The sequence below is a fragment of the Tupaia chinensis genome, unplaced genomic scaffold (genome assembly GCF_000334495.1).
Source record: "Tupaia chinensis unplaced genomic scaffold, TupChi_1.0 Scaffold000014_1, whole genome shotgun sequence".
In the NCBI taxonomy this organism is placed as follows: Eukaryota; Metazoa; Chordata; class Mammalia; order Scandentia; family Tupaiidae; genus Tupaia; species Tupaia belangeri.
Genome location: NW_006159444.1, coordinates 5,802,366 through 5,814,393, shown reverse-complemented (window position 1 = coordinate 5,814,393; position 12,028 = coordinate 5,802,366). Strand labels below are relative to the sequence as shown.

At 44.3% G+C, this 12,028-nt stretch overlaps 1 protein-coding gene across 1 annotated transcript in view; it reads left to right on the top strand.

Annotated features, from left to right (window-relative positions):
- Positions 1–12,028, top strand: part of MTHFD1L (methylenetetrahydrofolate dehydrogenase (NADP+ dependent) 1 like) — a gene marked incomplete at its 5' end in the record, with an annotated part of 230,669 nt that overhangs the window by 79,786 nt on the left and 138,855 nt on the right. The window contains 3 exon segments of the mRNA XM_027769896.1: positions 38–119; positions 2,232–2,300; positions 6,790–6,901. Coding sequence (XP_027625697.1) covers positions 38–119; positions 2,232–2,300; positions 6,790–6,901 — 263 coding nt within the window.

Sequence of the window (12,028 nt, the reverse complement as noted above, 5' to 3'; positions counted from 1 at the left end):
CCAGGGAGACCGTGGGGGTGCTGCCCCTGACCGCCAGCCTCATGGACATGAAGGAACGGCTGGGAAGAATGGTGGTAGCCAGTGACAAAAACGGGCAGCCAGTGACAGCAGAAGATTTGGTGAGCTTGTCGTTCTTGACCTTCCCTAGCGACGAATGAAGATGTGTGTTCTTTTGTCAGAGTGCATTATGGGGGTTTTGAGGAAGTCTACACATGCTTCTTTTCCTGACTGTCTCAGAAATTCTTAGTTTTCTCACCGACATCTAACACATGCATATACCTGGCTGAAACCAAAAGCATATGAAATTTATTTCTTTTTTCTTTTTTTAAGAGATTTTTGCTATAGGGAATGTACGTTCACCAGAAAGACAAAGAGAGACAGTGAGACAGAAGGTGAGAAATCACCCCCAGGTGGATAGGGATGGCCATGCTGCAATCCTTTCTCCATTCTCCTCTTGGGATTTTAGGCATGCACGCGTACGTGCCCAACCTGAGTTTTAAGCCACTGGGTCTGGGACTCCAAACTCTGTCAGCTATGTGGGAGTCCAGCGACGTATCCATTATGCCATCTGCTGGTCCCTGAAATGTGTTTCATTAAGTTTTCACCCTCTTGACAGTCCCCATCTCTGCTTCTGCTTGGGGTGGGTGGGCCCCCTGAGGTCAGTGCCTTTTTAAAAATACCTCGTCTGTGCCTGGCTTAGATTCCAAGGAACAGAAACACGTGCTCTGCCTTCCTGAGTGGGAAGGTACAGTGAGGATTGGTACGTTGTTGGCACCCCTGCCCCATTGGCACCCCAGTTTATTTCCTGGCATGCCTTACACTTGGAATTTGCATCATAAAAGTAAAACTCCTCTTTGGGCTACCCTCGTCTTCTGGCTCCTTTTTGAGTGGCGTGATACTTTCTATAAAGGTTTCGTGGATCCTAGCCTCTCACTGCCTTTTTTATGCTTATTCTAATTTGGCACGTTGAGTTCTTCTCTTTAATAGCAATGTTTACTGTTAACTGAAACCCTGCTAATCCTTAGCAGTGTCACATGCTTCCACATGTTTGTAACTGCACAGGTGTGACATTGGCCCATCGGGCACTCTGAATTTACTTTTCCACATCGAGTCCCATGCAATAATAGAGTTGAAACTACACTGACTATTGGAAAACCCTCCTAAAAGGAAACAGGTAGCGGCTCGCGTGTGGCATAGGCATTGCTGAATTCCCACACATGGCCAACCACAGTTTGAGTCCCAGACTCAGCAGCTTGGAAATCATGCCAGGCATGTGTGCGTGCATGCTGAAGATCCCAGGTGGAGAATGGAGAAGGGATTGTGGCATGGCCATCCTTTCTAGGAGGTGAGCTCTCACTTTCCCTCTCTTCGTGTCTCTCTCAGTATCGCTTCCACAGGTACACACACCCTATGGCAAAAGTCTACAAAATCAAAAAAGGAAAAAGACAAAGTGACATTTTATCAATTCTAATGGCTTAGGACATAATGTGAAACCTTGGCCAAAGTGTCTTGATTATTCCTTGGCTGTTTTGAAGGAATGAATCTGACTGACTCCTCTCATAGGTTTTGTCAAGTAAATTAAATAGATGTTTTATGTCAGGAGCCCTAGGGAATACTTCATATAAGCTCAAAGAGAGACTGAAACTGAGGTTGATAAAAGGGCTACTTTAAAAAATCAACAGAAATCTCATTTCTAATACCAACATATTACAGTTTTCTTTATAAATACATTTCTCTGTATCCTGTTAATCCTAGCTAACAATAATTATGTGTCAGGAGTAGTTTAAGTTAATCCTCTAATATTTTCCCATTAAATTTATTTTTGCGTATGATGAAAATGTCAAATCTGGGGTTGGCTCTGTGGCACGGTAATAACACACTCCTCATGGAAAGAGTAAAGCCTCTGGTAATGAAAATTTAACATGTACAGAGTGCAGGTGACACGCTTAGGTGGACCGAAAGATGTTTTATGGCAACACCAGCAAGGATATTTTGGAAGAGGATTCGGACTGCTTACCCTTCACGCCTGGCCTTCTAGTGTAGCCCACACCCACTCCAGGCTCTGGTGGGGGCGTGGCAGATGAGGCCACAGCTGTAGCTGCAGCCCAGGGGTGAGAGCAGCCTGTGGGGACGTGGGCCCAGAATGCAGGCTGCTGAGAGATGGCCAGAGGATTAACGAGGGCCCAAGTGATCTTTGGTCAGAAATCTAATTTGTTTTCTCTTTCCTTTAGGGGGTGACAGGTGCTTTGACTGTTTTGATGAAAGATGCAATAAAACCAAATCTGATGCAGACCCTAGAAGTAAGTGGTTCTCCATCTGTAGTAATTGTTTATAGCATTCGCACGAACAGGGTTGCCCACCTGCCATCAGGTAACCTGAGTGTGTTCAGCCAACAGGAGTCAGATTCATATCTTGACTTAAATGACTGGGGCAGAAACTTAGAAAATCAGTATCTGTCTGGAAATTTCAATAGTTGGTATAGACACATTTACATTGAGTTTTCTAGTTGCTGGGTTGTTTTTGTTTGTTTGTTTTTGTTTTTTTTACTATTTTACTTCTTCTCTCAGAACCATTAGATTTGGATTTGGGGGTTTGTTTTGTTTTTTCCCAAGCAAAGCACATAGTAAATGTTGAGAAATGCTTTTTCAGAAAGTGTCCTGTACGGTACTTTTATAACGATACTGTTTTGGTACATAGTTTGCCTTGCTCTTCTCTTTATTGAACTGAAATGTTTTCATCAAGGTGTCTCTCTTCTCACCTAATTTTCTAGCCACCAGTTATGCTTAGTTGATTTTGGAGTTGTCTAATTTCTTCCTAGCTAATGAGATCCCAGTATTTGAACCCAGTTAAAGAGACAGTGTCTGGGTTGGATTTAGCAACTAGACAAGTGGCAGGGTAGGGGCAGGTAGGGAGATTGGAGAGACAGTGTTATACTGGTAAGTGTTTCAACAGCCAGCTTTTGGGAGGGTATACCTGGTCTATAGCCTTCGCCAATTTCTGTGGTGTAAATATTCCCACTACAGCCGATTTCTGCACCTTTTATAATGTCACTGAGCATGGAGTTGGGAGAAAATTTGCACCATCAGAGGTACAAATGAGCTATTTATCTTCAGGAGACTAAGGAAAATGGAGGTGACCAGAGGGCAAACATGTTGGGGGAATATACTAGAAAGACAAGTGGAATATCTATCCACTTATTGATTGATTCTGCTGATACCAAACTTAGTTCGAATGAATGCTTTGCCTTTCACTGTGACCTGGGCAAGTTATATAATATCGCAGCCTCAATGTTCTCCCATGGCCAAAAGTTGCTGTGGAGATTAAATGTATATTTAATACATAACGTGGACCAGGATAGTTTAGTCAACGCTAAGGACGTAGCAGTGAATGTTCCAGAGCACCTGCCCCCCGGCAGCCTTCACTCGAATGGGCAAACAATAGACAGATCAACTAATACAGAGCATGTTGGTGGGTGGTGATGACCGAAGACGGAAACCAGAGCCGTGAGGGGACCGGGATGCTGTAGGTTGGTCCCCACAGCCTTCCTGTTACAGCAGGAACTGGATAGAGATGTGCCTTGACAATGGAGCAGCCATTGAGGAATTGCATCCCAGGCCAAGGGTGACCTTTAGCTCAGAGGTCCTTGGGCAGGACCATGCTTCATAATCAGAAGGACCCAGGCAGAGACAGCAAGGGTGAAGTTAGGAGCGGTGTGACAGAAAGGGTGACAAGACACAACCGGAGGTGCTGGGAGGATGCACAGCATGAAGTGTCCGCGGAGCTGAGGAGGGGAGGGAAGAAGCACCGTCGGTGAGGTGCCTGCCCATGGGCGAGTGGGAGATGAGGTGCTACAGCTGTTAAGATGTCTCGTACCTATAGCAGGAGGTCTTCCTGCTCCTGTGTGTGTATGTGTGTATGTATGTGACCCTGTGTTTGAATGGCTATTAATGATGCTTGATGGTACATTTCTCATGGACTCCACTTTAAATTTTATTATCTCTTCCATGAACCACACAGACCCCTTCGATAGGATCTTGACTCCATGATCCACCCCAGCCTCAGCCAGACCCACATCATGGGCACTTGTGGGGCCGCCATACTGAGAGAGGTCTCTAGACTCGAACCCAGAACCCTCTAGACTCGAACCCAGAACCCTCCCACATGGGTCAGCCTTGCAGAGTGTCACAATTTATTCTTGTACTTGCATCTCATCTCAGCAGCAGGTTTTTGTTTTGTTTTGTTTTGTTTTGTTTTTAAGAGAGATTTTTGCTACAAGGCCCCTGTGTTCCCCTGAGAAACAGAGAGAAAGAAAGTGAGAAATCACCCCCCAGGGGAGACGGCCATGCTGCAGTCCTTCTCTTCTCGGGATTCTGGGTGTGTGTGTGTGTGTGCGCACACACACACACACACACACACACACACACACAGACCTGATCTAAGTTTCAGGCCTCCAAGTCCAGCACTTGAACAGCAGCCGGCTACGTGGAACTTCAGTGCCTTGATCGCTATGCCACCTGCTAGCCCCACACGGGGCATTTTAAAGCCCAGCTGGTTGTGCAGTGATTAAGAAAAATAGGATTGTTCTAGATGGGAGGTAGTTCAGATACTGGGTGGTCGGGAAAGTCATGATGCATTTTTGCATAGAAAAACATTTTTAAAAAAGTGTCATGACTTTCCCAACAACCTAATAGTTAGAAACAGATATAGACCCTAAACATACATACGTGTCCCTGAACATGCGTGTCTGGCTGTGTAGTCCTGTCTTTATTCCCACATACAGTTGTATGACCTTAGAAAGGCGCTGCGTTACTCTCCCTCCTGAGGACTTTGGGAACCCACATCGTGATTCTGATAAACCTTTCATTCTCAGCCATTTTCCTTTCGCATCTGTCCTTCCTGCTTTTGTTCGGCTCTCTCATCTTTGAAACCTGGTCTGCTCACAGGTCATCCTGGTTATGGGATTTTCCATGCTCCCACCCCCACCCCCGGCATGGCTCCTGGCTTCCTCGTGGCAGTGACAGGCAGCTGTGTTTTCCCAGGTGGGGCCAAGACCTCATGTCCACAGACCCCAAGGCCCTGGAAGGCCTGAACACAACCCGGACACTCATCCCCGTGGACAAGTTGGTTCCAGACGGAGCTCTCCTCGACTACCATCAGTTAGGAAAGGGGAAAGTGGAGAAATGGCTTTAAAAGTGGCCATTTATACAGATTTTGTTTAATGATTTTCGATTTTGTTAAGATCTAAAGTTTTGGTGACTTCCTGATACTGGATTTTCTTATGCTTTTTATCAGTGCCGTTTGCTCTGCATTTGGCTATGAGTGAACGTTCTTCCTTGATTTTGTAATCTTCTAGTTACCAGACTTCTAACATGTAAGACATTTAAACATATAAGACCTAGCAGAACTTTGAGAAAACAGAATAACAACTTTGTTATTAAAATAAAAACAGACTGGGACCAGCAGATGGCATAATGGTTACATTGCTAGACTCCCACATGGCCAGGTGTGGTTTGAGTCCTGGACCCGGTGGCTTGAAACACGCCAGGCCCATGCGCGTGCATGCCCAATATCCTGAGAGGAGAAGGGATTGCAGTGTGGCCATCCCCCCAGCTGGTGATTTCTCTCTTTCTGTGTCTCTGTCTCTCTGTTTCTCTGGTGAGCACATGCACTATATAGCAAAAATCTCTCTTCAAAAGAAATAATAAGAAACAGACCATCCTGAACGTAATCATATAGTTCGGCTGCCATGACTCAATTCATTCATTTAAAGAATTTTATCCTTACTGTATATTTTCCTCAAACCAAATCATTTCTGAATAAAACAAAACTTTATTTAAGTAAGCCTCTTTGAAAAAAAGAAAAGAGAAGAAAAGAAAAGGGGACCAACAGTTGGCATAATGGCTATGTTGCTGGACTCCCGTGTAGTCGACTACGGTTCGAGTCCCGGAACCGGTGGCTTAAACTCATGCCGGGTGCCTGTGCGTGTGTACCCAAGATCCTGAGAGGAGAATGGAGGAGAAGGGGTTGCGACGTGGCCATTCCCCCTTGGGAGGGATTTCTTGCTTTCTGTCTCTCTGTCTCTCTCTGTCTTTCTGGCAAGTGCATGTGCCGTATAGCAAAAACCTCTCCAAAAAAGAAAAGAATGGAATTATAATAGTGGGTCATATGGTAGTACTATTTGTAGGTTTCAGAGGCGCCTCCATATCACTCTCCATAGTGGTACTAATTTACATTTCCACCTACGCATAGAAAAAAATCACTTTTCACTGCAGCCCCTTGCTGTCATTTTAATTTTAGCCATTCCGACTGGGGTTGACTGGTGTATCATAGTGACTTTGTTTTGCATTTCCCTTATGATAAGAGCTATTGAGCGTGTTTTCATATCCTTTTTGGCCATCCATACGTCTTCCTTGGATTCTTGTCTGTTCGGCTCTTTTGCCCATCTTTTAATTGGATTGATTATTCTTTTTTGCAGGTAAGCTATTTGAGTCCCCTGTATATTCTGGTTATCAGGCTATCAGACTTGTAGTAGGGGATAACTGTTTTCTTAAAGCTTTGCTTTCCCCAGTTCAGCATTATTCTAAAGACATAGGGAATTTGGTCCTTTGAGTGAACTGCCCTTTTAAGTCTCTTTGTGCATTAAAAATCCAGTCTGAATAAAAGCAGACTATCTTGGGTGTGTCTTTAAAACACTCAGCAGTCTCTCTTACCTTGTTTGCTCCTAAGTGATCTTGATTTCTGTACTTTATTGGTCTTCTGTGGTTTTAATTTGTTGTACTTCATCTACAGGGGACGCCTGTGTTTGTGCATGCCGGCCCCTTTGCTAACATTGCTCATGGCAACTCTTCAGTGTTGGCCGATAAAATTGCCCTGAAGCTGGTTGGCGAAGAAGGATTTGTAGGTAAGTCATTGCTTTCAAATGTAGTTGTTGTAGATGAAAGATGATGAGCGGAATCCAGCGATGTTTATACTGAGGGAAAAGATGTTTGTTGGGACCCAGGTTTCTTAGATGGTCTCAATCTTGGAAAAACCTTGAGGTCTGGATAGTACTAGCGACACTAGGTTGTGGTCGGACTGTAGCTTCTGCTCTGGTATATGATCAAGTCCATACGAGTTTGAATGTAAGCCCTGAGACTTCCCAACTGAGTGACTTCGGGCACATTTTAATTACCAGGGAACCTCAGCGTTCTGTTCTGTGACATGGTGATAACAGCATTGTGTCAGACTTTATCGGGTTATGGAGTAAAGTAGATGAAGTTAGTTATTTGTGCAGCAATTTGTTTTCATTCAGCAAATATTTAATGTGGACCTACCTTATATAAGACACACCGTCAGCTGTGGCTACTGTGGTAAGTAAAACAGGCCCAGCCCCTGCAGTCCTTGAGCGTTCCGTCTAATGGTGTGGACAGTGGGAGAAAGTGTTGATTAAACATTAACCATTGGCTGGCCCTGTAGCCAAGTGGTTAAGGGCACCAGATCCCACGTAGCTGACTGGTTTGAATCAGTTCTGGTGGCTTGTAAAACACTCCAGGACCGTGTGTGTGCCCCAGATCTTGACAGGATGGAGAAATTGAGCAGGAAGGATGACAATGTGACCACACCAATGTGGGGGTGCTTTCTCTCCTTCCCTTTGCTGAGCGTGCACACTCTTTGGCAACATACATCAGTCAAAGAGGGACTCATGGAAGAGTACCCTGCCTTAAAACATAAGGTATGTTGGCAGATCTTCACATGCCGATAGATATGGAATTTCTCATTAGCCACATGCATGGCTACATCGAGCACAGCAGTCACTGCTTCCACACTCCCGTTCACACCTATCATCAGCCTGTAACAAACTCTGACGTGAGTTGTTTTACTAGAAAATACTCTGCTGGACGGAAGCGCTTGGCTCGTACTTTTATGCTCAGGCATCACGGAGTTCATGCAGGGTTAGGGAGACAGTTTTAAGGATTCTTTATAGACAGCAAGTTGGGATCAAATGAAGATTTATGTTATCCCACTCCTCAAAGGTCTGTATTATGCAGCCATCATGTGCTTTGCTACTTCAATACCAAATCCACTACGAGAGTGGCTAGACGTGCTGTCTAAGTGGATTTGCTCGATTGATCACACGTAATTGTAGGGCTAATGTAGGAGGCTGGCTCGGGGCAGGCAGGGAGAAGTCGGGTACTTAAGTGGAGTGGTGCTCTAATGCATCAGCTCTGCAAATAGAAAGAGCTTCTGGGGGAAGCACTCTGCTTTATGCCAGCCGTGCTTCCTGCCTCTGTACCAGCCCATTCTTTGTCAAACACGCATTAATAGAATTTGTATTATCATGGCAAAATATCTTAAAAGGTATCTGTTGATGATGCTAGCTCTCCTTGAGTATTTAGGCAAGGCATTAGCCCCAGCATGAGTTTAAGCCACCAGGTCCGGAACTCAAACAGCGGTCGACTACATGGGAGTCCAGCGACAGCCATTATGCCAACTGCTGGTCCCCTATTCTTATCTGAAAAATGACAGGTCAGACAACATGAGGAGGTGGATATGGAAGGGTAGCCACAGACTGAGTAGAAGCTGTGAGATCAGGGCCGTTACTGTCACTGTGACCCAAGTTACTTAATTTTTCTAGGGTGCAAGGTCCTCTTTGGATGAAAGGGTAACACTGGGTCAGCCCATCTTCTAGTGCTTACCGGACCTGGGTCCCACATGGCTGACCATAGTTTGAACCCCACCTCCTGCTGCTTCAAAAACGTGCAGAGCACACGTATGAGCATGTCCAAAATCCCAACAGAATGAGAATCGAGAGGGATGGTGACATGACATGCCTCACTGAGCGAGTGTTGTCTCCCCTCCCTCTCTCTGTGTCACTCTCTAGCAAGTGCTCCCCCTCTGGCAAGTTAAGAAACAGCAACAGTCAAGACATTCTAGGTAAAAGAGAAAATGATCAAATGATCTGGCAATTTAATTCCTTTGTATACCCTAGATAAGGAATAACTGGAAACATTTAAGTTCTTCAAAATGATTTAATTCTGTACACATTTACTGTGTGTCTGCTGTGTGTCAGGCACTATACGGTAGGGGCTGGGGGTTCAAGATGAATGGGACGTGTTTTTTACCCTCCCGTAGTTTATAATGTGTGAGTCAAACCAACAGGCAGGCTGTCAGAACTGAATGTGGTCTACCTAGGAGATTAAATGTCATATGGATTAACTCTGAACCTTAAAAGATAATGATTGTCTCTTAGAATTTTCTTCATATTCCTATTTTTGCAGAGGTACATTTAGTCTTAATTTTTTGTTCTATCTCAACACACAGGCAAGGGATTGTTTTGTCTACTCAGAAAAATTATTCCAAGATACAGAATCGATAGTCCATTTAGACTTAAAACAGAGTGATGTTTAATTAATTGCATGAATATTTCAGACTAGAACAAAACTCTTAATGAGAATTTTTGGAAAAGTGCTGAGTTCACTGTGATGCTTCTTTTTCCTGACTTGATGGTCCTCATGGGAGTCTCCTTAACCCCATCTACTGTGAAAAAGGCAAACCATTTTTGGTATCTATCATAACTTATTTAAAAAAAAAAAAAAAAAAGAGGAAGGAAGGAAAAAATGATACGAGTTTCTTTTTCTCTCTCTCTTTTAATTATCTCACGTTTAAACTAAGTGTAAGAATTTCCAACTTACACATGAACCTTGGGTTTTAAATTTGTTCTCTACCTTCATAGTGGGTTTTGATTCCAGGAAGACCTTGCCTTTGCTGGAGTGCCATGCACACATGTTCTTGCACACCCTCACAGCCAAGCCAGGGGTTGTTTTTAGTCTTGCTCTAGGGTGTGTGCACTCACTGGAGAGAGAAGGAAAGTGAGAAATCCCCTCCAGGGGAATGGCCACACTGCAATTCCTTCTCCTCCATTTTCTGCTCAGGATTTGGGCAAACACACACACACATATACACATGCCTGGCATGTGTTTCAAGCCCCCAGGCCCAGGACTTGAACTGCGGAGTTGGCCATGTGGCATTCTGTGACTTAACCACCACTGTGCCACCTGCTGGCTTCAGCCAGTGGATTTTATCCTGAGGGTCACCATCTACTAAATCCCTCCCATAATAAAAACACAGACTTACACATACAAATATACATGCTGCTTCTTATTATTTTTAATAACAGGAGAAAGACACCACAATTCTCACTAGATTTTCAAAGAGGGCCATGATTCAAGAAAGATAAAGCGCCATAAGTATCCCTCTTATGGCCTAATGAACATTGTCTGACCTTATCCACTATACAGCGAACTATGCCTGGATGATTCCAGCCTCGTATAACATTCATCATCCTGATCCAAATGTGCGTTTCAAGAAGCCACCTAATTGACTGCAGCTCTTTCTGCTCTCTGTAGAGAGTGACATTGACCTGGGCCGTGTGCCCCGGGAGCTTTCGTGGGACCTGGGTACAAACACACATGTAGCTGAAGGGGAATGCTAGACCGATGCCCTATTAAGACATATGCAATCTTTCCTTCGAACATCCAGGATTAAGATGTAGAGACCAGAATAAATAGCCATAGAAGTTCCGAGACAAGCTGCACAGAACTGGGAAACAGGGCCTTGTTAATCTCTTCATTGTCGCCGTGCCCGTTTTCTGAGTCTTTTCTCAGCACTAGACCTATGCTTCAGGCTGCTGTGTCTTTCCTCTTTGAATCCTTTAAACATCTCTGTGGAGTCAGTGAAGATTCCCGACTTACGGATTATGCAGCTGAAGCTTAGCGAGGTGATCACACGTGACCACGATCACACAGGCAGCTAGTGACGAGGATATACCCTCAGGGCTCCGTCTCCAAAGCGTATGGCTTACTGATTTTCTCCCCTCTCTACTAGCAGAATTAGGTTGTGGTTGGACCATAGCTTCTAATCTGGTATATGATCAGGGTCAGGTGGGTATGAATATAAGCCCTGATACATGCCAACTGATTGACTTTGGACACAGTTTAATGACCAGGGAGTCTCCTTTTTCTCTTTCGTGAAATGGCCATAAGGATATTCTATCAAAGTTTGTAAGGTTATAATGAAAAGTGGATGAGATTATGTAGGTCAGCACAGAATGTCTTTTTCATCCAGCAACTGCTTATTGAAGTTTCTGATATACTTAATTCCCACACAGTCCCATTAAAAAATCATTAGTTTCCAATGACCCATCTACGGCAGGGACCATGTTGACAAAGAGGGCCGATGTATTTCTGTTGTACGAGTGTACCACGTAGCATGTACTAACAGTGGTCGATTTCTTTTCCTTTTCTTTTTTTTTTTCTTCTGTTCTCCTTCCTACTTTGAAATTTCCTCCTTCTTAGTAGACTACTGATCGGAGGTGACCATAGAGTCCCACTCCGTGGTCTTCTTCCAGCTCCCCTTCCCCCAAATCCTTTCTGGACAGTTTTAAATCTTTCTTCTCGAACCTCAAAGAACTCTGCCACACACAGCTACTGCTGTGTTCTCTGTTTCCCTTTTTATTGCTTTCAAATTCTAAATACGCTTTCATTTTGGTAGAGGAAAGCCAGACCAAGCTAAACATTCCTATAGTTTTATCCACCCTTTAAGAAAAATCTGACGTCAAGTGATCTTCGAGCTTCTCAGCTTTAATTCTCCCAGACCTCACCCTGTTTACATTATTTAAAAACACTGATCTCAGCCTGGACTCCACTTTTGTTTTATTTCCAAATTCTTCCTTTAGTAACCATGTTCATAATTAAATCAAGGCTGAGAGGGCTTGGTTATTGGAGACCGTGGTGAGGGTCATGTCCTCATCCTGGGGATGTTTTAGCTGCGTATCCAGGAAAGCCTTGATTCCATGGAAAGGTGGGCTCGCGTTGTCCCTGGGGCTCTGATTTCTCTAGTATCAGGTGGTACGGAATCTTCTTCCTCCCTAGACTCTCAGCGGTGGTCTTTGTTCGCCCTCACTCTTCTTGTCCCATGCTGTTGTTCAAAGTAGGCTTCTTCCTTTTTTTTTTTTTCCTATTCAGTGAGAATTTTGCTATGGGGCATGTGA